We start from the raw sequence: 25122 nt of genomic DNA on the forward strand, positions 1-25122 counted from the left end.
TGAGAATTAGAAGGGGGAAGTTAGTCTTAGCCAGGGAATTGAGCAAGCGTAGGTTTCTTTTACTCAAAACACTGTCCTTCAAATTGTTAAATAAGGGTCAAGGGCTTGTGTTGTTTGTAAAGGTGCCTTTGATATTATGGGGAATTTATGACAACCAATCGTCAAAACCTTAAGCAATGACTGTCTACAGATTGGCTTGTTGCTGTCACTGCTCACAGAACTGCAACTTCTCAATATAATTTAATCAAGTCAATTAATACTGTTTAATAAATAGGCCAGAAAATTAGCTGAGAGCTTTTCTCGGCGGGATGCGGCGTGCAACCAAAGGTATGGAAGATTGTCCCTTGAATCACTAAGGCAAACTTTGTTGAGTGTCATTTTACAGAAAGCAATCAATCACATAAAAAAAGAGTTATAAATAGAAAAAATTCCAAAGTTCTCCCACAGACAGACAGGGAAATCGAAACATCCCCCCACTCAAAAAAAAAAAAGAAAAAAGGAAACAAAACAAAACACACCTCCCACCCCACCCCACAACCCATTTGCTTCAAGTTCTTATTGAACATACAGTACTCAGCATCTTTGGATATTTTACAATGTACAACTCCAAACTGCAGCCAAGAGAAAACAAAGAGAACTAACCAGTCATCTGAAAAACTGAGTTTATAAGAAGTCATTACCTTTACAAAATAAAAACCAAAGCCCCAACACCACCGGGTTCCAATGTGTTCATTTTTCCTTGTTTCCTTTTAAAGTTTGGGTCAGCCCCAATCCCGTGACTGATGCGGGGGCATGGGCATGTTGGCAAGTGACTGAAATGGAGACAAGAATCTAAGAGGCATCTGCCCAGGCAGGTGACATCTGAAGACAAGAGGGCGTCCGAAGGAACTCCCTCCGGCTGGCATGGCATCTGGTGGTATGTGGCGTCAGGGGTCTCTTCTGGGAGCTGGGGGAGTGACAGAGTCTGTGGTCTTCTCTGGCCTTTTTGTTTTTTTTTGTGTGTGTGTTTGCTCAGGAAGAAGCCAAGGCGAGAGGAAGAGTGACGTCTCTGGCCCCCATAGCTCCGGACACCAGCCCAGGGCAATCTGTGCAGATGAATGCTCCTTCTTTCCCCGGCTACTGAGAAACAAAGCAAGCTCAGCAAGAAAAGGGAGGGAAGGTCAGGAAAGGGGAGAGAAGATCAGGAAGGCACTGGGCCAGCAGAGCTGTCTTCCTTCTCAGGACCTGCTACAAAGTCGAGGACCAGGGAGAGTGTGTGGACCTCCCAACTCACAGAGCCCTTCAAACCCATATTGGAGCCAAGGCCGGGCCTCCCTGCACTGAGGGGAGACACACTCTCCAGCTTGGTTCCCAGAGTGCGGAGGGAGGAGTTGAGGGTGTTCAAACACAGCAGAGGGGGGGGATCACCAGCAATGCCAAAGCCCTGAGACATCCACAACTCGAAAGCAAACAGATAAGCTTGGGGAACCAGGGGTTTTGCCTGTTTCCAGGGATCGGAGTGGAGGGAGGCAGTTGCCAGGTGTTAAGAGGTGGCCCCATCCCTCCTCTGTTGGCCTTAGGAGTCCCAAGAAACTCCAAACAGCTTTGGACTTGTGTGGAGGTGGGGTAAGTGCTAACTAGTCATCCCAGGGGTACAGACATGCACAGTGGCCTGCCCAGAGGAGAGGAGGGTAATATGTAGCGTTCCCCAAAGCTGCCCGTGAGCTGTAGACAAGCCCCAGCCCCTGTGTCTAGTTTGGCCACATTTCTCACCTGTGCTGATATACAGGTAGATGTGATAAAACTAACTGTGGTAAGACAGCCGGTTTCACCAGCGACTTTAGGAGTGCAAAGCTGCTACCCTCCCAAGAATTGTCTTTGGAGGGCCAGGCATGTATATGTGGGTGGGTGAGCAGATGAGGGAAAACTAAATTACCACCCCCCTTCAAAGTAGGGTGAAATCAGGGTACAGAGGGCTGGCCTGTCCAAGGTCACAGGACAGTGAGGGGAAAATGGGCCTGGACTCCAGAGGCCCATCTGTCTCCGACTCAAGGAAGCCTCTGTGCCAATAGGGCATTTCCCATAGGGTCCCAGGGCCACTGAAGACTAGAAAGATGACCCACAGAGTAGTGTCAGCAGGGACTCTGCCAGAGGGCCCTGGGGCTCAACCAGGGTGTGTGCCCCAGGCCCTTCCCCACATCCCTGCTCCATTTGGGCTGCCTCTGGCCCAGCCACCCCCTTACATCTAGCAGCACACAGCTCTAAAGCGCTCCAGGGTACCCAGTGTGGGCCTCCTCTGAGGCATGGGCCCACCTGAGTTCCTGTGTGAGAGCCAGAGACAGACAGCCTGGGAGAGGCCAGGCCCCCTGCTGGAGGAGACACCCATCTTAGACACAGGTAAAATGCAGGCAAGCTGCCTCAGGAGGCCCGGAAAATACCATTACTGCTGGTATATGTGTTTTTTTCATTTTTCCTTTGTGATTTTGAAATAAAAAGTTCAAATCCATTGGGTGGGGCAGTGTGGGCCTGGAAGGAGAGGGGACAGGACAGCTGGACTGGGGCCGACAAGGACCAGCCTAGTTGTTGGCTTCAGACATGGAGGCCACGTGATTGAGGCCAGCGAGCCCAGGGAGGCCGGCCAGGCCCGCGGCCCACGGGTCGGGCAGAGGGAAGTAGGGCCGCGCCGCCGCCACGTTCTCGGCCAGTGCGAAGGCCAAGAGGCCCCCTGCGTTCCTCTCGGCCTCCAGCTGGGCGCGCCCGAACAGCTTCATCTGCGTCTCCTCGAACTGCCGCTCGAGCTCCTGCAGGCTCAGCGCGCCCTTGGGCGCCGCCAGGAAGTGCTTGGAGGGGCTGGGGCCCGGCAGGCACATGGCCGCCCCGCCCAGGTGGCCACCCACCTCACCCAGCGCTGGCGGCATCACGAAGGCCGCCTTCTCCGGGGCGGGGCCTCCGGGCCCGAAGAGCAGGCTGGCGGCCCTCCAGGCAGCGGGCTTGCGGCCCCGTCGAGGCCGAGCCATGCGGCAGCTCTGGCGCTTGATGTGGCGGTGCAGGTGGTCGGAGCGCGTGAAGCTCTTGTAGCAGAACTCGCACTGGTAGGGCCGCACGCCCGTGTGGATGCGCATGTGGTTCTTGAGGTCGTAGTTGTGCACGAACTTGGCGTTGCAGTGGATGCACAGGTAGGGCCGCTCCCCCGTGTGCTTTCGCATGTGGATCTTCAGCTTGTCCTGCCTGCAATGCAGAGCTGGAGTCAGTCCTCGCTCCTATCCCTCTGCTCCCGCTTCCTCCAAAACCTACTAAGGCTCCCTACTGCCGTGGTCGCAAAGCCCACGCAGTTATGGCAGCCATGCTAGGATTTACTTGCAACCCCCGCCCCACCCCAAACAGGTGTGGCTATCACTTGGATTAGAGGGCTGGAGAAGGAACAGCGTCCTGAAAAGCCTCCCCCACTCCAGAACCCCTTCTACTGGTAAGCTCTAAGGAATGAAGCCCCCACTCTTTGTCAAGCGCCTGTCTCGTAGACTGAAAAGTAGACCTGCTGGCGACACAGGTCCCCACAAGTCAGCAGTTCGTCTTTAGTCCTCTGATGGGGCAGTGACCTCTGATACTGGGTTGTACCTTCATCTCATGCCCACTCTGACCAGGCAACAGTCTTCCCTTCAGCTCATCATGTGCTTTTTACCCAGAGCCCCTGGGCCCATCCCAGCCAGGGCTGTTGAGATCTGTGCTCAGCGTTAATCTGGGAGGCTACAGAAGTCGGCACACCTTGTTCAAGTCTCTTGCACTGTGGTTTCTTATCCCAAGCCCTGGGCTCTGCTCTTTGTCTGCAGACAATTCCAGGGTTTACAAAAGAGCCAGGTGCAACAAGAATGCAGCCTAATCTAGGGCAAAGCTTTTCAGGGTTTAAGCAGTGTTATTCAAAGGTAAGGTATGGTGTAGGGGTGAGGCTCCCATCAGCGGGTTGGGAGCCCTTGCTCCAGCTGCAGACCCACTACTAAACATGCTGGGTGACCTTAGGCAAGTTATGAACCTCTCTGCACAGAGCTGAACCTAGGGCCAGACATCAATTCCTTTAGCCCAGAGCTGATGAAGAAAATCTGGGCTTGTGTTGCGCGAGATTCAACACACCTCCTGGTGGTCTTGAAAGGAAAGCTGACGTGTCAGGGTTGTTTTCCTTAAGACTGAATGCTGCGTAAGCCAGCTAAAGGACCCTTGCAGCCCAGCTGACGTGGAGTACGCTGGGCAGCAAGGACTCTGAGGATCCTTCTACAGGCCTCCCTGACCAGGACCAGCAGGCCAAGCAGCTCTGTGTCCAGTTTCCCACCTCCTCCCTGCAGGTGTGGCTTGGGTGGGACGTCTGCCTGTAATTTTGGGGTTGGGTTTGAGGTCAGAGCAGATGTGGAGCTCAGGCGTCCACCCTAAAATGGCCCGATTTAAATCACCCTCAACATAACCCCAGGACAGCAGGAGCAGGTCCTGGTCGTCCGGTGTCCCCTGGCCGCTAGAGGTCTCACTGGCTCTCATTTTCAGACCTGTTCTCCAGGGGCAGGGCAGGAGAGAAAAGGATGTTCTTGTGTACACTGGCAGAAACCAGGGGAAGAGGACCAGAGAGGACAGACCTGCCCCTTCCACCTGTGCACAGAGGAAGGCTGGAGGGCACCTGGGAGGTGGTGAGTGGGATGGGCAGGGAGGAGGAAGTGAGCTGACTGGTGCCCTCCACAGACCAGACCCTCCTCTCTTCCAAGTCCCCTGTCCCTGCCCCTCCTACAACCCACCAGCACTCCCCCTCCCAGGATGCATAGTACACTGCTGTGGCATCGCATGCTCCCTTCTCCCCTCTCCCCCAGCATTGCTTGTAACCCTCATTTCATCCAGGTGATTGGAGGTTTGAGCAGGAAGGGGCCTTAGAGACTATCTGGGCCAGTGGGTCTCAAACTTGAGCATGCATCAGAGCCATTATTGGGGCTTGATGAAACGGAGTGCTGGGTCCCACTTCCATAGATCCTGATTCAGTAGGTCTGGAATAGAGAGGGCAGAGAAACTGCATTTCTAACAAGTTGTCTGCTGCTGCTGCTGCTGCTAGAACTACTCCATGGACCACTTTAAGAACCAGGGGCCTAGACTAATCCTTCACTCTGCAGGTGGGCAAACTGAGGCCTAGGGAGGGGAACTCACCAAGGTCACCCAGAGGTTAATCAGAGCTGGGACTAGAACTCAGGCCTGCTGGCTCCCAGCCCCACAGTAGGGTGGTTAGAGCATTTGTACCCCGATAGCCATGCTTCACAGTCCTGAGGGATACGCCTTGGGACCCACACATTCACCCAGGCTCTGATGGAAACACTGATGCTAGGTGGTCAGCTAGGCTCACTCACTGGCTGTGTGACTCCTGTCCTCACCAGGTGGAGGGCTCAGCTCAGAGACTTCAGTGGGGCTCTTCACCTCATTTAATCCTCACCACAACATTATAAGGTAGATTTTTTTCAAAATCATGATTACACATAAGTAGTGGTATTGACCCTAAGAGTCACCCTCAAATAATGGATAATGCAAGTGGTAAATCTTCAAATATTATATATATATATATATATATATATATATATATATATATATCCCTACCTTCTCCTAAGCTTTTCATGAGGCCATCTAAAATAAATTACAGTTCAGAGGTGATTGGCTCAAGTGTGTAAAAAATGCTAAGAAGGTGATTATAACTTCCTTTTATTGAGCACCTGCTATGGGCAGGTGAATGTACCCTTTCAATGACCCTGGAAGGCTGTTATTCAGAGGCAAGGCATAGTGTAGGGGGTAGGGACCCCCATTAGGGGTCTGGAAGCCCCTGCTGCCACAGCAGACACACCACTAACTTGCTGGGCGACCTTTAGGTAAGTTACTTAACCTCTCTGTACAGAGCTGAACCTAGGTCCAGACATCAATTCCTATTGTCCAGGGCTGATGAGAGAATCTGGGTTTGTGGGAGCTAGACTCAACACACTTGGGAAAATGTCCTCACTCAGAGGAAGAGTTGGGGCTCAGTGAAGTCAAACAACTTTCCCAAAGCTATCCAGCGGGTAAGGGCAGGGGGCCTAGAGGGTTATCTGGGGTGTGGTTTGTTTGCAAGCTGTTCTGAGGTTGAAAAGGTGTGGATTTTCAGACCTGGGACTCCCAGCATGAGGCCTATAGGAGCTGCCCCAGAAAGTGCAGACCAGAGCAATCAAAACAGGGTATTTGCAGCCAGCTTTCTGTCTCTGGGGCCAGAAGACTGGCGCATGCGGTGGGAGGAACTAAGCCCTGGTAGGAGCCTGCTATCCCTAATGGAGGCTTTTTATGGGAGCCGGCAGAGGGGCAAGGAGAGTGGGCAAAGCTCATGAGAAAAAGAAGTCCTGAGAAAAAAAACCAAAAAAACTTAGAGATGATGTAGTTTACCAGAAGCACGTGAACATGTTCCGGTTCACAGTCTGAGTCAGTGGGCTCAGTAACCCGCATGATTAGCAGTCTGCTTCCTGGGACCTTGAACATACTGATCTAATCCAGTTCCTGCATTCTCAAGATAAGGAAACCAAGGACCAGAGAGGGATGGGCTTTTTAAGGTTGTAGCCTCCTTATTCCTGTAACGACCTTTTCACATGGCTATAATGCACCTGTGCATTGGCAGGTTTGGGCCCCGGTGCCAGGCACACTCCAAGAACTAGACCAGGTCCTTAGCTGCCCTGGGCCTCAGTTTCCTGACCTCTGAAATGGGGAGGCTGGGGTGCATCATTTTGACCTCTGGTGTTCTTATGTCTGCATCTGAGTAATGGGCTGATACTGAATCCCCTTCTGGCCATGGTATGGTATGACTCTTCTACCCCTGTTTCATGGATCTGAGCTGCTCGTGGCATGAATGTAGTTGGAAAGGGTTCTATTAATAGCTGGAGTCTCAGGAGCCAAGCTCTTAGTCACTTCCCTTCAGAGCTGGAGGTCTGGTGGTCCTGCTTAAAATCTTCAAGGCTTCCCTTCTGTCCAATGGCCTATGTGCTAATTTACCCCTTAGCATGGCTTTCGATGCACTTTCCGAGCTCACCCCTTCCAGTTCCAAGATGACTAAGTTCTGGGGGCTCCTGGGGACTAGAGTTAGCAAGACTGTAGTGTATACTTCAAAGTTGCTAAGAGAGCAAATCTTCACTGTTCTTCCCGCGCCCACACCAAAAAGGTAAGTATGTGAGGTGACGGATATTAACTGACCTTACTGTGGTAATCATTTCGCAATACATACACCTATCAAGTCATCACATTGTATACCTTAAACGTATACAATGTTATATGTCAATTATATCTCAGGAAAGCTGGACAAAAGATCACCCCATCTACTCTGCCAGCCCCTCCGCTCCCCGTACGTAGTGCTGCCCCCACATGGATAATCTGGACGCCCCTTTACATCTCTGAACACCTGTTGCCACAAGCTGGACTTCCAGTCTTCCCTCCCGGCAGTGCAGAGCCTGCCAGATTATGGGATGGATGCTTGGTACACCCTGGCTCTCTCCCCTTCTGGGCATATCTTGTTGCATCTGGACAGCAATGCTCCATCGTCAGGGTTCTACCAGAGATCCAACTGTGCCAACTCCCTTCTTGCCATCTGTGAGCCCCTCATCCCAGCCCTCCTCCTCCCTGTACCCATCTCTTGCATCTCTGAGCTTACTGCAAACTGCCCTGCCTGGGATGTCTCCCACTCCCAATCCTCCTGACTCGTCAAGGTCAAACTCAAGGGCAGTCTCCCACAAATCCTTCCCTGTCCATCCAGGCTTTGTCCTTTGCCCTTACTTCCCAGAGCACCTGTGACCTGAACACTGAGCCTCCAGCCAGGTCACCTGAGGGACAAGGAGGGAGCGACGGAAGATGGAGTGTCGGGGTCATCTTCTCCCCTCTAATGGCCCCAAATGTGTCAGCATTGCCCTCCTAGCAGGTCGCAAGTTCTGGAGGACAAGTCTCTCTGTCCACACTGTCTGTGGCCCCTGCTCGACCTGCCAGGTGCTCCTGGCAGATGGGAACACTGTTCAGAGGCCACCTTTGCTCCCTTTATTTTCTGGCATGTTATTTCCAGGGCGGGGGCCGTTGCATGCTCTGTTTCCTTCAGGTGCATGGCCTCATGCCCACAGAAACACCACCCTGTTCCTGGCTCCTGGAGCCCTGTGTTGTGAGGCCCCCAGACAGCAAGGTGATGCATGGGGCAGCAAATTCAGGGGCAAGCAGCACTGGCCTCGGCTGATGCAGGAAAGAAAGCCAGGCTCATGGACAGTTCCTCTTAGTATGTTAGCGTGGGTCAGGAGCCTCCCGTGCACCAGGTGGTAATGCCGTATCTCACTGAAGCTGATGAGGTAGCATTTCCATCATTCTCATGAGGAAACGAAGGCAAAGAGGTGCAGTCATGTGTCCATAGCTACCTGATATTGGGTGATATGTGAATGGAGTCATAAAACTGGGAGCAACCTTTGGGAGCACTGGCTCTAGCCTCCTCCTGTTACAGGGAAACTGAGGCCCAGAAAGGGGAGGAGGAGACTTGGCCGAAGTCACACAGCTAGTTAGAGGCAGAACCGGGCCCCGAACCTGAGGTTCCTGATTATCACCCCAGTGCTCTTTCTGAGGTGCCCCTGAGAGATCCTGAGCTCTATATTCAGCAGCCTTTTTTGTATGCCAGGCGCTGCTCTCTCAGCCCTCATTCAGCATGGGGCACAGATGGTACTGTACCTGCTTTGATAAGACCCTGTCAGACACCTCTGTATTCTGTTCGGGGCCCAACACTGAATGTAGGGTGGGTGTGCATGGCGTGTTTGTTGACTGACTGACCAATGACCGGGTGCAGGGCCAGTTCTCAGACCTCTCTGACTCCAAGTCCAACACGCTCCTCTCTCACCCTGATCCCCTCGTCGGCCATCTCATTCCTGTGCCCTGCACCAGCGACCAGCCAGGTCACAGGCACCCAAGCCTTAATCTGCATTTCCCCTTCCAGCTGGAAGAGCTCATCTTCGAGAAAGATGTGCTTGTCCTCATGAGCTCATCCCCCTGAGTGAAAGGAAAGGGCCCTGGGTCTCTCCTGGGGTCCTCGGCCTCCACAAAAGCCCCCACTCAGGCTAATGCTTTCCCAGCACCATCTTCCCAGACTTCTTGGTAACCAGGAGGTCTGAGACCAATTCTCTTCCTGCTGCCACTGCTAATGACATTACATTATCTTAATAAGGTCCCCAGAGCTGCCAGGAGAGGGAGGGCTAAAAGGAAACTACAGAACAAAAAAGAAGCCAGGCTCCTGGCCTTGTTCGGAGAGCAGACGGCTATGGGCTGCAGACGGCTCCGGCTCATACCGGAGGCGGGTGTTGGGAGACTGGAAGTTGCAGCCTTTTGGGGCATCCAGTGGAAACTGGTGAGATCATGGCTCGCCAGAGAGTGACTTCTCAGGGCGTAGAGCTTGTCCACCCACCAGGGACGGGATGGGACCTATGTGACTCGGGGGCTGGTCCCTTCTCAAGCCCTGCAGTTTCATGCCTCTATTACCTGCCCCCGCAGAGGCTGGAGCCCCTCTGAGAGCCAGGCTGCGGGTGGGCTACAGGGGGCTGCAGGAGGGAAGGATGCCAGCCATGCTCTTTAGGAGCTCCCCCGACAGGCTGCCTGTGCTCAAGGACCAATGTGGCACGAATTAGGAGGAATTAGTCTTCTGGGGCCTTCACAGCCGAGGGCCAGGCCCATTTGGCACCGATGAGGGCTGCAGTTGGGGCAACCAGAGGGCCAGATGCTGTTTGGGGGGACAGGGAAAATGCCCACCAAAGTGCAGCAGCATCTCTGCATGCACGTAGGACAGGCACCTTCCCATCTCCCCTGGCTCACTTGCTCCCTGTTGTTTAAGGCCTTTCCTGGGGGCCACATCTGGCAGAACCCTGTGGTCCTGACCTTTGACCCTGCTTCCAGACTTTCTGGGGACAGAAGGCAAAGGACTCCTGACGAGGAAGGCCAGGGGTCTGGGGGAATCTTGGTCCAGGCTGCCTCTCCCCTATGTCCTGTTTCTCTCTCCCAAACTGGAGCCAATGGGACCGACTGCGGCAGGAGCTGTCTCTCTGCAGCCGGTACAGGCACCGGTCTTCCTCAGGAAGAAAACAGTGATGCTGGACCATGCCAGGGGAGTGTAAACACAGGCTCTGATGTAGGCAGAGGGACTCAGAGTCCTCTGAGTGATTACGCGGTGACCAGAGCTAGGAGGGGATAGTACGGGGCCATAGAAACACAGTCTGGTGGAAGCCTTTGAGTGCCTGCTTGGGGCCCCAGCGGTGTCTCATATATGGAACAATCAGTGGTGGGACAACCAGTGGAACTGGCTGAAATCTAGAGCCAACCTGGAGGTGAGGGTCCTGACACCAGGGAACAGACAACATCGTGGTGGGGAGGCCTTAGTCTCTCTTCTTGTAGGACCATAGAATGAAAGCAAGCAGGCAGGCTTAGGGGCAGAGGGGCTCTGCGGGAAGGACTTCCGGGTCCCACCTGCCTGCTCTGAAGTCATTAGGAATGATGTCCTCGTGGGGTGTGGACATTCTGGGAGTTGGCTTCTGGGGCTGTAACTTGGAGTCTATGCCAAAGGGCCACTTTGCAGGGGAAGGGTCAGCCCCTCCAACATCCCCCAAGATGGAGGGCAGGAGGTGTGTCAGCATTTAGGAGAAAGGAAAGGGGGCCTGGCCAGAAAGCAGAAACTCAGCTGAGATTCAGAAAAAAAAAACGGTGCCTAAGAGGAGGATGGAGGGCAGCAGGTCAGGGGTCCCCTGGCCTCTGGGGGCCCAGTCCCAATGAGTGGCTTGGCCTTGCAAAGGAGTCTGGGAATTTTGAGTCAAAGAGGCAGCAGCTGCTGCTTGAAGTGGCTCCTGAAGAGCCTGCAGCTGGGGAGGGAGGGAAGGTGTTGTGAACGGTGTCTGCAGGAAGCAAGACGCAGAGACGGTCCCCAGGGAAAGGCTGCCGGGGACGTGGCTACAGGCAGTCACAGGAAACCCCAGTCCACACAGACCAGAGTTGGGGCTCTCCAAAGACCAAAAAGAATCCTTGCAGAGCAGCTCCAGAGAGGGGGCAGGAGGGAAGCAAGGGACCAGAGATTCTGAAGAATATGCCAGGGAGGGAGGCTGAGGGGGTGTTCGACACGAATAACCACAGCCCACGGTGAGAAACACAGTCCCTTATTCGAATAAGCCAGGAAAATCTCCAGCCTGCCCCGACTCGACTCTGGAGTGTCTCTGCTCTGGGGGAGGGGTGGGGGGCCAGAGCTTTTCTGATCTTTCCCAGGACAGTCAGAGCCCAATGGCAACGAGTGAGGGGAAGGTGCTGATGGAGGTTGGAATGCAGCTGCTTCAGCTGGAGACGGGCCTGGGGGCCCAGATGGCTGTCCATCTGTTGAGCATGAGTAAACTGGAGGGAGGGCCGGGCAGGGCAGACGGCTGGATGGCGGGAACCACCCCACTGGCTTATCTGACCTGGAGGGAGGGTGAGACTACAGGCCACCCTAAGTGATCATCGAGAATGTGCTGAAAGGAGCTTTCTGGAATGCAGCCCTCCTATACAACCTAGCACCACTGCCCAAACCAGGAGGCCTACTTAGAGAATGTTCCAGTGTCAGGAGGGCGAGAAGTCTGTCTGTAGTGACTGACCAAGATTAAAGCTTTCCCTAGGGAAGGCACAGCCCACGGACTGGTGTGGCCCTCACCGAAAGCCATGTGTGGGAAAGGCCTGGAGGGGCAGCGCAAGGAGGGAAAGGAGATGGGGACTTGGGGTACCAGGCAGGTTCAATGTGTGGTACCCTGAGACAAGCGTCCTATTGAAGCCATACACCTGGGTCTCCTCTGAAGGGACAGGTGTCTCAGTGGCAGCCATGTGCATAGGGGACAGGCATGGAAAAGAGGGAGGTGGACCCGGGATGGCAGGAGGGGGCACTCTGGGCTGCTCAGGGACTGGCTTTCCTGGCCTGTGAGAGTGTCAAGTCCCTGGGGCTGGGCTGGGCCTCACAGGCTGCAGATGAATGAGCTGTACTTGACATTGGATTATGCTCTGGCTGATCTCCCTTCTGTTATCCTGGGCTTTTGTCAGCCTTGTTCAGATGTTCTAGCCCAGGCCTGTGGGGCTAAGTGATTCAGGAGAAGGTGGGGGCAGCCTTGCCTAAGGCAGCATCAGGGTGGCAGGGCCATCAGTGAAGGACACCTGGAGGCAGGTGAATCCCGGGCAATTGGGGTCTAGCTGCTCTGCACCTGGAATCTCCCTCCACTGTCAGCTCAAAGCATCTGGGAGAGATTCTGTTTGGGGGTTCCCTCTCAGAAGCAGCTATGCGGGGACCCCAAGGCCACTTGGAAACAATCAGTGTGTCTTCCAAGCAGTCACCGGAGGAGACTGCAGAGCTATTGCAGCAATGCCATTATCACCTGAGCATATTTCTGATACCCTTCGCTGGAATCTTCATGTAGCATGTCAAGCCACCCAAAAGAGTAGGCCTCATTACTTCATAGGACTCATCTTGTTTTTCCCCAAAAAATGCATGGCCCCTGATTTGATATTCGGCCTGATTCAAAAATTTTCACTCCATCCTCAAAGGCTAAAGTTGTGGGCCCACCAAAGTAAATCAAAAGAACGAACCCCCAGCAATTCCCACAAATACATTTCCGTGAAGATAAGCGGTGATGGCAGCACCAGTGGCATAAGTGTGGGTCTCCCAAGGTGAGCTCTTTGACAGGACAGTGGCAGTGTGGGGAACAGACCTAGTCTAGGATGTCACGAGCACAGGGCAGGTATCCACCAGGCTCTGTTCACATCTGACACACTGGAACTACCAAGCCCTGATGTCAGCCACCTATCAGAAGTTTCCCCACTGTGGACATGGCTGGAAAGGTCAGCCTCACACCAGTGACCACAAAGAGCACCAACATCATATTTCCCCCCAGAAGGCCCATCACAACCTAGCAGTGGACAAATCTGACCCCATGTCCTACCCATCCGTTTCGACTACAAAAGCTGCTGCACAGAGAAGGTTCATCATACATGTTTGCTGAATGGCATGGAGTCTATAGAAGATTAAAGCTTTATATGTGCTGATTTCAAACTTTATAACAGCATAAAAGTTAATCCTCTTCCTAACAAGGAGAGGCAAGGAGGAGAATATAAAAGGAGGCCCATCCTTTAGGTCTGGCCCAGAAGAGATTTAAAGGGCTCAAGGGTCTCTGCAGTTCCCTTGGTCACAGATTTTGCTTCCACACAAGTCCCAGCCCAGCTATTTTCCATCTGAGCTTACGAGTGGCCAACTAGCCATGGGGAAATGCATAGCTCACCTGTAAGCAAAGGCCACACAGCACCTCCTTGTCTTCCTAGGGCCTGGCTGGGGGAGAGTATATGTAATACACTTAGGACCGCTCCTGGCATGCTGAATTAAGGTAAAATAAAAGGGCGGCACGCCACTGAGGAGCTTCAAACCAGCTCCCGTGGATTTCCAGTGGGGAAGGGGCGAGGGAGGCCAAGGGAGCAAGGCATTGAGGCCCTTCACTTCTGCTTTAACCAGAACAGCTCTGCTCTGACCTGTTTTATATCCTGTCCTCCCACCTGCTATTGCGTTTAAGAAAATTTGCACGTTGGCTGAGTGGCTTGTTGGTTAAGAGTTGGCTTGGGAGCGTGAGCTTTGAGAAGCAGGGCAACCGGTTCAGATCCCATATGAGGGCCAGTGACGCTGCGCCCTCTACAGCTAAGATGCTGAACAACAGCTCGACCTGGAGCTGGGCTGCGTGAGTCGCCGGCGACGGCGTAGGCTGCAGCGGGGGCTGCAGTGGGTTGCTGTAAGCTACTGTGAGTGGCCGGCAGCTGGCATGAGCTGCTGTGAGCCGCCGTCCAATGGCTGGTGACTGATCTGCCTCACCCGGGAAAAGCACAGTAATAACACCAACATGGGCCAGTGAAATGACGTCCTCCACAACTAGACTGAAGAACCAAAGGATAGCAACTTGTCTGTTCCCCTTCCACGATTCCCCAATGCTGTTCCCTCCCCCAATTCCCCAATAAAATCTTAAAAAAAAATTGCTAGCTCTTAAAAAGCGCTTGAAAATCACCACACCAGGGAATGCCTGGCACACCTTCTATCAATGAACTTGATGTGCATCTAGGATCCAGTCAGGCCCCCTCCCATGAACTGCATCTCTCTCACCATCCCAGCCCCCCGTGTGCCTCTCTGCTGTCATCAAGGCGGCCTCTGACCCTCTCCCAGCACCCACTGGGTCCCCCATCTAGGGGGCTGTGATGCGCACCTGGTGAAGCGGACCTCGCAGATGTTGCACATGTATGGCTTCTCCCCCGTGTGGGTCCGCATGTGCCGCGGCAGCTTCCCGGCCCCCATGATGACTTTGTGGCAGATGGGGCACTGCTGAGAGGCCTTGGGCTTCAGCTTGCGCTCCTCCACCAGTGGCCAGGGCGGGAAGAGGCCCCCCAGGTGAGTGGCACTCAGGAAGTTGAGATAGGCACCATAGTCATTCTCCGCCTTGATGGAGCCCAGCGGCCCCCCGGGAAGGTCTGGAAACATGTCCTTGAAGAAGTCATTGGGGAAGGGCGGGGGTGGGGGCGGGGGCAGCTCCTCCTTCTCCTCCTCCTTGATCTTCCGGTTCTTGATGACCAGGTCCAGTGGCCCACTGTCCATGGGCTGCTCGGGCAGCTGGGCAAAGGCACCAAAGTCCCCTGGCCATAGGTGTGGGAAGAAGTCTGGGGCGAAGGGAGATAAGGAGGGTCTCCTGTCGGGGATGGTGGCTTTAGGGTACAGGTTCTCCCTCAGCAGGGACTCAATGGAGAAGTCCCGGATCACGCCCAGATGGCCAGGGCTGCCAGCCTGGAAGGAATCCGGGAAGTCCCTGGGTGTGTCCGAGTAGGCCTTCTCCGTGAGATGGTCCGTCTTGGAAGGGCTTTGGCGGCAGTTGATGTCCTGGGGGTCAGGCAGGTTTTCTTGATCAGCGAAATCCTCCGTGTCATCGTCCTCCTCTTCCTCCTCCTCTTCCTCCTCTTCCTCCTCCTCATCCTCATCATCATCATCCTCGTCGTCGTCGTCATCCTCCTTGTCGTCCTCCTCCCCGCCGTCCCCGCCGGGCTCCATGATCTCCAGGCACACATTCACAATGCACTGGATCTCCAGCATCCGGGCAGCGTTGAGAATGTGCTTGACATTGGAAGCGGTGATGGTGAGCGTGGAGGTGTAGGCAAACTCCAGGATGGCGGCCAGGGCCTCGGGCTGGACGAAGTCGATCTCGTAGACATAGGGCTGGCTGGCTAAAGTGCCGGCCGTGAAGAGCTTCTTGAAGTACTTGCTGCAGGCAGCTAGGACGGAGCGGTGGGTGCGGTACTCCTGCTCCTGCACCACCAGTAGCACATCACAGAGCAGGCCGTCATGTCGCTGCTCGTTCAGGCTACACAGGACCTCGCTGCTGTGGTTGGGGAAGGGAATGCCGATGAGCTCGTCAATGCCATTGGCCATGGTCTCAGCCAGAGCCCTGCAGGGACACACAGAGAGGGAGATCAGGGTTAGAGCACCGGGTCTCAGGAGGGACACCCAGCTCTTGGGACGCTGGACCAGGGAGGCCGGGCTGGTGGGTATGCTGGCCCACGCCACCACCGCCTTCACTGAAGGTTTCCCCCTCCGCCAGGAAGCCAGCCCTCCTCCTCCTCAGCTTTTCCAAATCCCACCGGTAATGCAGAACCCAGCCCGCAAACTGGGGCTTTTCACTGTGCTGCGGGGTCTTTTCCTGGACCCCTCAGGCCCTTGGAGTTGGGCTTCTCATGGTGTGTGCTGTTTAGCAGGTTGTGGAAGCTCCTTGTGGGCACGATGTCACTGAATTCCACTTTGCTAACATGCAATGGTGGGGCACCAGGGTAGATGGCCCCCATGACATTCAACTGCTCTGTGAGCTACAGAATGGCATCCGCTACTTCCTCACACAGTGTCTGCGGGTCAGGGGCCAAAGGAATGAAGCTCTCTCATGACTCAGTGTAGCTGCTGGGAAAATGCTGTGGTTTATTTCACAAATCCTCTGACTCCTGCAACAGATGAACATTTGGCTACTATTGGCCACTGTTCTGGGCTGAGGGGTGTCTCCCTCCAAGTTCATAGGTTGCAATCTTAGCCCCCAGTTATCTCAGAATGTGACTGTATTTGGAGGGAAGACCTTTAAAGAGGTGATTAAGGTTAAAATAAAGTCATATGAGTGGACGCCAATGATTGATGTCCTTATAAAAGGCGATTAGGACACAGACACACAGAGGGAGGACCCTGTGACGACACAAGGAGAAGATGGACATCTACAAGCCAAGGAGAGAGGCCTCAGAAGAAACCAACCCTGCCAACACCTTGATCTTGGACTTCTAGCCTCCAGAACTGTGCAAAAAAATTTTTCTGTTGTTTAAGGCAGCCAGTCTGGGGCACTTTGTCATGGCAGCCCGAACAAACTGGTACAGCTACTAGGAATCTTAAGACTAATTTTTTTGGCCCATTTTTATGGCATATGTTTTGCCTTGTGACCTTCCTCTGGTTTCATCTTATTTGATGAAGTTTCCTTTCATTTTTTATCTTTTTTCTTTTTCTTTGAAATACTGACATCCTATATGAGTATGTCCACGAGCCGTTTCACCTATAAATCAACATTTAAATTCAATATAAAATTCGAGTACATCATTAGTTAATGTGTCCTATCTGTAATCTGTTCCCCTCAGGGAACCATATCTCCCGCGGGGAGAAGGCTCTCTGAGACCTCAGCATAGTGTGTTAAACATGAAGTGTGCCCAGTGATAGCCACCAGGAGGGAGACATGTGGGACACAGGGCAACAGGCACCCCTCCCTTCAGGGAACAAAACACACAGCCCCCGCCTGCAGATTCAAGCTGGAAAAAAAGCCACCTCAATTTTTCTGCCAGAGCCCCGAGGGCCCTTCTCCTGAGGGCAAAGCTTGATCGTGACCCTTGGATAAATCCTTGCAGAGGTCTGGTCCTTATTCTGGTGCAATTACAGTGGGGAGAAAACAAAAAGAAAACCAAAACTTGAAAGCCCCACACCCCGGTGGGAAGAGCTTTGGGGATCCCCACGCATTTATCTTCTGGATGTTTCTGCCCTGGGAAGGCAGATGCAGGGGGAGGGGGCAGAGGAGATGTGCCAGTCCCACAATGTGAGCCCCAGGTGAGGCCTGGAGGCACCAGGAACCTGGCGGGGTGAGGCGGGCAGGGTGCTGGGCACTCGTCCCTCCTACCCCCTTCGTCTCCACCCCAGAGGGCCCAAGCCTTCTCTGAACAATCCCACCTGTGCAGGTGCTCAGGAGGTTTCCCAGAGTGAAGGCCTCATTGCTTTCCTGCCTTCTCATCTTTAAAAAGGCCAGAGACCCCACAGACTATGCGTTCACTTCCTAACGAGTCATTGGGTTTCTCCCTGTGCCAGGCACTGGGGCTACACAGAGAGCAGAGCTAGAAGGTCCTGCTCTCACAGAGCTTACAGGGACACAACTATGAGAAAGACAGAGCAAGATGCACCGAAGAGGAGTGAGGTGCCGCCACACACCTACCAGAGTGGCTGAAACCACCAGCAGTGGCAACACCAAGTGCTGGTGAGGAAGCTCGCTCACGCATACATTGCTGGGGTGTGTGTAAATGATACAGCCATTCTGGGAAACAGCTTAGCCGTCTCTTTAAAAACTAAATATGTATTGGCCAGCCAAGTGGCGCTTTGGTTAAGAGCTGGCTTGGGACACCAGAGGGCCCCGGTTTGGATCCCACATATGAGGGCCAGTGACACTGCCCTCTATAGCTAAGATGCTGAACAACAGCTCAACCTGGAGCTGGGCTGCCGGGAGTTGCCAGCGATGGCATAGGCTGCAGCCCCTGTGGCAGTGGGTTGCCATGGGCTACAGTGTGTAGCCAGCAGCCAGCATGAGCGGCCAGCAGCTGCCTTGAGCTGCTGTCCAGAAGCGCACGATTGATCTGCCTCACCCAGGAAGAGCGCAATGATGGTGACAACTTGGACCAGTGAAGCAATGTCCTCCACAACTAGACTGAAGAACAAAAGGACAGCAACTTCTCTGTTCCCCTTCCCCAATTCCCCTGCGCTGTTCCCATGCCCCAATTCCCCAATAAAAAAATCTTTAAAAAAACAAACAAACAAAAACAAAACTAAATATGTATTGAGGAAATGACACCGTTTTCTGATTCCCATGGACCTTCCATATGGTTAGCAGGGTCCTGACCCCCCAAGGGACCCTCTCATCTGAAAAGACTGTGAATGAAATGCCTCTTTGACTATTAAGTAAAAAATCTCACGTCAGTAAAACTTCAGGAATTTAGAGCCAAGTTTGCTTATTCCTTTAAAGACAAAAATGCTCTTAAATATTTTGTTTTGTTTTGGGTTTTTTTTGGGGGGGATTCCCGCAATTCCTTAAGCTTTCCCTCACCTTTTCGAAAAGAGCTAGCTGAACCCACTGGATTGGGTATAGAGGGTCTGTGTCTCATCCAAGCTCACTGAGGGATGGAGACAGCTGTCTCTTACTAAATGTCCCATCTCAGCACTTTTGTAGCCATGTTGGCCTGAGACTGGGAATCAGGAACCCACAGCTGTGAGACTTTGGGAGGCTGCTCCAGGTCTCTGGGCTCCCGGGGCCTCATCTGGTCATCGGTGTTCATGGGAAATCTAATAACCAGTGTCATGACTGTGAAAAGCTAGCAGCGCGAAGTGGGTCAGGATAAGGAGGGTAGCAACAGGCCTGGGGGACCCTGGACTCAATGGCTGGTCTGCCCACTGTGGCCTGGTTTGGAGCCTTGGTCCCATTCCCAGAGGAGGGGGTGTAACAGTGGAGCTGGGTGCTGTTTTTCCAGGTAGTAGTTGAGACTGCCTTTGCTATTTCATTGTCTCTGGGAAGAAGTGACCCTGCCCTGCACTCTGGGAGCTTCCCAGGTGATCCTAAGAGTCCCATGCACTGGAGGGCCCAGACAGCAGTGTCCCAAAGGGGTGGCCATGACCTTCGTCTTCCCAGGGCTTCCATCCCCTCCCTCCCATCACCCAAGCCAGGGCAGTTCTGTCTCTGAGAATAACACGCTCAGGAAAGAGAATTACACACACACACACACACACACACACACACACACACACACACACACACACACCAAACAACAAACAAAACACCTCTGAACATCCAGGAGTGGCTTGATGCAAAATATGAACCCCTGGTAGAAGGGGGATAGAAAAAATATAGCTAGATCAGAAATAAAGAGGCAGGAGGGAAAGAGAGGAAGAGAAGCTTAGAAATGGAGGAAGAAGTTTCCAGAGGAAGAACGCAGGGCGGGTGAAGCCTTTTCAGGTGTGGTCCCCATTCCAGAGGTTATGAGTCCTGCTGCAGCCTCCCTGGGACTCTGCCCTCAGTGGAAGGTTCTAGAGCCCAGGTATGTCCAAGTAGCTCTGTCTGACAAAGGCAGCACTTCTCATATCTGGCCTTGGTTTATTCACCTGTAAAATGAGAGCATCACTAGGCTCAGGTGTCTACCTGAGTTCCCCTCTCTCCCTACCAAGGGGAGGGGCCTTGCCCTCGGTTTACCAGCTAAAGACAGGGAGGTGGTGCCTCTATGAGAGGAGCAGAGAAGAGGTGGGGGGAGGGGGTGAGCGGCTGGAAAGGGGTAAGAGGGCCTTCAACCCCACAGAAATGCGTTACAGAAACCTGGCTCTAAAAGTCCTCCAGTATTAGCTTCTTGAGTGCGACTTGAGCTTTGTTCTTATTTTTGTCCTGTTCTAATAACCAAATGAAGCAAACAAGCCAGACAGCATTTATAATAATCAATACTAGCTGCCATTTATTGAGTGCCTATAACATGTCAGCTACCACACCTCTAATCCTTTCTCAACCAACGCCATTCTGAATGGTACATGTTTGTATCATCACCTCCAATTTAGGGATAAAGAAAAGGTGTGGAGAGGGTAGGTGACTTGCCTAATGCCACCAGCCAGCACGTGTCTGAGCCAGGATTTGAATCCAGCTGTAGTTGGTGCCAAAGCTCATCTTCATCCCCCTTTGCCACACTGTCCCCTACAAAGTCCAACTTGGGGGCAGGGATTGGAATTCTCCCCCGCCCCCCCTTCAAAATAAAAGTTGTCTCTTACTCTAGAGATTTGATCAGAGCCAGTGCTGAGGGATGTACACCAGGGAGCTGAGACCCACGCATGTTGGTGGGGTGGTGGGGGTTTGGCTCGGTGCCCAGTACTATGGACAGAAAGGCACCAGACCCCTGTGGGCACGGGGATCGCGCTCTCTCAGGAGGGCGGCCTTATCTGAGTTTGAAGGGTAGAGAGGATTTTGTTGGGTAGAAGGGAGAAGGCTTTGGATTTCCAGAGTCCCCTCGGAAAGTGTGTTCGAGCTGGGCCCTGAGTGGGATCGCATAAGGAGCTGTTCTCAGGCTGAGTGGTGGCCATCTGACAACAGGGCGCCCATGCTAAGGGGTGGAGGGTGCGGGCCCTGCTCTCGGGCTGCCTGGGAACACAGCCTGGCTCCCCCACTGAGGCCTTGGAGGCTTGGTGTTTCCATCCTTGAGCTCAGTTTCTTCATCTGCACAATGGGGATGATAATAGTGTTGACCTTGCAGAGCTGCTGTGCAGAGCAAATGACTAAACAACTAAGGCACATAAAGTGCCTCCTGGTACATAGTAGGTGCTCATCCAATGTTAACAATGATGAAGTCCAGGAAGGGCACAGACCCTGCCTTCTAGGTGTCTTGGCAGTGGGGGGTGGGCCCATACCGGGAACCAACTTGCCTTCGTCACAGTTTTGCAGAGATCCACACTATGAAATCACCTCTCCCAACCAAAGTCATTGATGACAGCTCATACAAGCTCCCAGAGCCACCCTTGGCACCTGTAGGGCGTTGTATCAAGGTTCGTTCATGCCTCCTGTCTCAGGTACTCCCATGGGGCAGGCGAGGTTGGTGTCAACTTTATGCTCATTTTACAGATGAGAAAAATGAGGCACAGAGAGGAAAGGTCACATGGCTAATCACTGTCAGAGCTAGAACTCGAAGTAGGGTGTGCTGATGCCAAGCTTGTGCCCTCAGCCGGGCGCCGGGTTGCCTGGCTCATAGGGGACCCATGTTATAGGATTGGTTTTACCAGGAACATGAAGTGGAGGGGTACAGGCAAATTATACACTCCTGCTGCTCTCAGTTTGCCTATCTGGGAAATGGGGAAGTAACTGCAAATAATTGCACTTGTTCCGGGAAGGGTCTGTTTCTGATATGTCTGTGTCATCCCCGGGATGCCATTAAGCATGAACCTGGTAGATCCTGATCAATGAGATCAGTTCAAATACAAAGTAGAGATAGCCTCGAAGTCACAGAGGGTGGTGGGGTGGCCCCATTCCTCTGCCTTGGTGATATCTGACATTTGAACAGAGCTCTGTCATTCATAAGGCACTCACATTCATTCATTTCATCCATATTATGATCCCCACTTGGTGGGGATCAGAGAGGCTAAGGGACCTGCTCCAAGTCACACAGCCAGAAAACATCAGGGCAGGGACTTGATTTCTGAGTCTCACCTCTTTCCTATCCCCAGCTGCCTTGGTAGTGTGACTTTCGGGACAATTTTATTGCTGTGATCCACAAGTCCGACGCCTTCCTGAATCCTGCTCAGCTCAGCAAATCCGGGGCTCAGAATCATGCTTCTGTCTGCCAAATCCCCATGGCAGGCTGGCCCCAGCCGGCAGACTCCCACTGCCCTGGGAGCGGCCTCACTGTTTCCAGCCTCCAGCTTCTCCTCCCCCTCACTCCCACCCCCAGCCTGCAGCCTCAAAGCCACCTGGCAGAATTAGTGGCTGTGGTGAGGGCGAGGGGGGCTGCACAGGGGCAGAGAGGGATGTGGGTTCTCTTTCAGACTTGGGAAGGAGGCGGGGCAACAGCTACCTGCATCCTTCCAGCAGGCTTGTCCTTCGTCCCTGTGGTTGTGCTAGTACTGAAACCCAAACGGGGCTGGTGGGCAGGAGCGAAGGCAGGGAGGCCTGGCCCCAGCAGCTGGCCAGCCCTGAGGATCTCTGCCGGCGCGCCCCACCCTGCCCTTGGCAGTTCCTCTCAGCAGGGCAGCCACACCCCTTGGCCCCAGAATGCCCTGGAGCCTCAGCTGCCCCAGAGGTGGGGGCCAGACGTGTGGGCTGGGAGGCTGGGCAGGGCCACCTCAACTTCCAGCCTGCGCCCCACCTGAGGGAGCATCCCAGGCAGAGCGCCCACAGCTGGGTGAAGCTGGCCCCACCTGCTCTGCCACCCTGCTGGGACACGCCCGGAGTCCACAGTCCCCAGCTCGCCTCCAGCCCAGGACTTGGAGCTGGTTGGTTTCTGTGAAATGAGCTCTGAGCTTCTCTCCTCCACCAGATGTCCCCTTACAGCTGGAATGCAGCCCCACCCTGACTCACGCGATTGTGCCCCCCCCAATGCCTAGTCCCCCCCACCCACAGGACAAGACATGAGGGCCAGAGCACAGGCCAGGCACTCCTGGGTTCTCGCCCCAGCCTAGAAAAAAATACAGGCAGAATTTTTTTCAGTGCCCCTACGCCTAGGGGCTTGAGTGTTTTTCTCCTGTGACCAGACATTCAAGCCCTGATTCATTGTTCTCTGCTGAAGCCCCCTGAGTTAACAATGCCACAGGCCTGTTGAGCTTTATATTCAGAAAAGCTTGTTCACATCTCCTTTTCTCCATACATTTTCCTAGGATCCCTGGGTACAGATGGAATTATTTGGCCTGCTTTTCTGAGGAGACACCTGAACTCACGCTGGTAAACTCACTTGCCCAAGGTCACAGCACTAGGTAAGGGACAGAGATCCCGGAGCTCCTGACTGGCAGCCCAGACTCTGTCCACTGTGCCATATTGCATCCCTGGTCATCCCCTCCCCCACCATCATCACCACCTCCACCGCCCTCCACACCAGAATTGGTTTGGTTTTATCAGAAGAAGGTCTAGGACCACCCACAGGGGTTTGGAGCAGGGGCAAAAGCCAGGATGGGCTTCTGTCCCCCCCCTCGGCCCCCCTCATTCTTACAGGATGAAACACACTTGGGACAGACTGGAGGGTTACCTACATGGGTGGCGGGACAGACAGAGGAGGAAGAGTGAGAGGCAGCTCCACACCTGGGCTTTGGTGATGGTGGTGGGGGGGTGAGTCTGAGCTGCTTAGTCCCCCCTAAAGGAGCCCCTTCCTCTTCACAGCAGCTACTCTCCAGGAACCCAAAGTCGGGGAGCCCCTGTCCCCATCCCCTCACCCAAGGGGCGGCCTAGAGCCTTTTTTCTTTCCAAAGCACTTTCACCTCTTTGATGACAGGGGAGGCCAGTATTATACCCATTTTATACATAAAGAAATGCAAGTCAAGTGAGGTGAAGGTCACAACGCAGTGTGGTTAAACGACTGCTGGACAACTCACATGTCCCCTGAGGCCACTGGTTTTTCTAGTGCCCTGTCCGGTAACCTTGCAGGAAAGATAGGGTTCTCGAAGAGGCCGCATGGCCTTAGAAGGCAAGGAGGGCCCTCTGCAGTGAGCTGGAGGGAAATGGAGGGGCTGAGGGCTGGCAGAGCACGCCAGCCAGTGGGGAGGGTCCCACCACTGATGGCTGGAGCACTGCGGGCTGGCCCGTGGGAGTCTGGGCTGGACAAATAAAGCGGGGACCCTTCAAGCTGTTGTTCTTTAATATTTATTTATCCTTTATTTATTAGAGGGTGAGGTGGGAGGAAGGGGGAGACTTGTTTCCTTTTAAGAAAAATTGCACACCTCTTTATGTTCAAAATAAAGGATTTACTACTTGTGTTTATTACAGGCGATTTCCTGAGCCAGAAAACTCCCTGGGAGGCTTATTAAACCTTATTAAACCACTGAAAATTTATATAATAAAATAAATCACTTGTCTCCCATAAACAGCACTAGGCCTGGTGCTGCCGGGTTTCGGAGTCCTGCTACCTCTGGCTGCCTTTTCAGGAGGCACCCTGGCTGGTCTGCCGTCCTCCCCACGGTCACACCCTCACTGGGGGACACACAGGAGCCCCCTGGGAGTGCTCTTCTTTTTAGCATTTCTACCCAACAGCCCCAGTTGGGAGTGTTGGGAGTGTGAAGGAGTGGGAATGGCTTAGATTTTGCTCATTATTAAAGGGTTGTGTGTGGATGACTGGGTTAAGTGGCATTTTGACCTTCCTGGGGATATTTTAGTGTCTCTTCTAGAAGGCACCAAAGCAGCTGCACAGCTGGCCAGCCTCTGAGTGCACTCTGCCCATAGGCCGCCCTGACCTGCGTCCCAGGGCCTCTCAGGGTGGCGCCATGGCCACCAAGCCAGGGGACTTCACAGTGGGAGAAGGGGAGGTGGGTGCCAGGTGAGAGGGCACCAGCTGGAGGACAGAAGGCTGAGTTCTGTTTTGGGGAAGAGCACGAGGCGTGAGGGCTGAGGAATGTTCAGGTGTGCAGTCTGCAGAGAGGGCTAACATCCTTTTGGGCAGGAAGCACCATTAGAGCCTGCGTTTACCGTTCCCCTCTGCTCTGTGCCTGAGATATAAGTGCCCCCAGAGCATGAAGCTCCCGCTCTGAGCTCCCGCTTCTTCTTCAATGTGAGACTAGGAGCCTGTGAAGCTCCCTAGCTGCCCACGCCCTCGATGGTTCTGCGGTGCTCTTCAGCTAATCCACTTAAATATTTCGGTCCCAGGGTGGATCCTTGGATTCCAAGGTCATGAACAGCTCCACTTCTGCTATCCTGGGGCTGCTGCCCCTGACTGTGAATCTCCTGACTCAGCCTAACCCCCTAACCCCGGCCTCCTCCAGGTGCCTCAGGATGCTACCAGGTTACACAAGGGAAATGAATGTGAGTACACACTGAGCTTTCCCAGGACGGCGGTCTACAAAGTCAGGGTGGGAGCAGCATTTGGCCACACCGGGTAGAGTGATGGAGACGTGACAGGTGGGTAAGAGTGCTTGGCGCCCTGAGGGAGGCGAGGAGGCCAGTCCTGATTTATGCTCCTGGCTGTGAGACAGTGGCCAAGGATGGCTGGGCAGTGGCTGGGGCAGAGTCTGGAAGCTGCTTCTCTAGAGTGTACACAAATTCATTACCAAAAATGCCATAAGCCCTGTGCAGGGGGCGGGGTGGGGGGTGAGGG

General features: G+C 53.8%; 1 protein-coding gene across 6 annotated transcripts in view; it reads right to left on the bottom strand.

Moving 5' to 3' along the window:
• Positions 1-239: 239 nt before the first annotated feature.
• ZBTB7C (zinc finger and BTB domain containing 7C) overlaps positions 240-25122 on the bottom strand; it is a 363196-nt gene continuing 338313 nt past the window's right edge. For all 6 annotated transcript variants that reach the window (XM_019652707.1, XM_019652705.1, XM_019652706.1 and 3 more), the window contains 2 exons: positions 14253-15479; positions 240-3207 (listed from right to left, as the gene is read on the bottom strand). In XM_019652707.1, coding sequence (XP_019508252.1) covers positions 2556-3207; positions 14253-15463 — 1863 coding nt within the window. In that variant the 5' untranslated portion in view covers positions 15464-15479 and the 3' untranslated portion in view covers positions 240-2555. The remainder of the gene's footprint in view (positions 3208-14252; positions 15480-25122) is intronic.

This window comes from Hipposideros armiger, unplaced genomic scaffold (genome assembly GCF_001890085.2).
Source record: "Hipposideros armiger isolate ML-2016 unplaced genomic scaffold, ASM189008v1 scaffold_186, whole genome shotgun sequence".
NCBI lineage: Eukaryota > Metazoa > Chordata > Mammalia > Chiroptera > Hipposideridae > Hipposideros > Hipposideros armiger.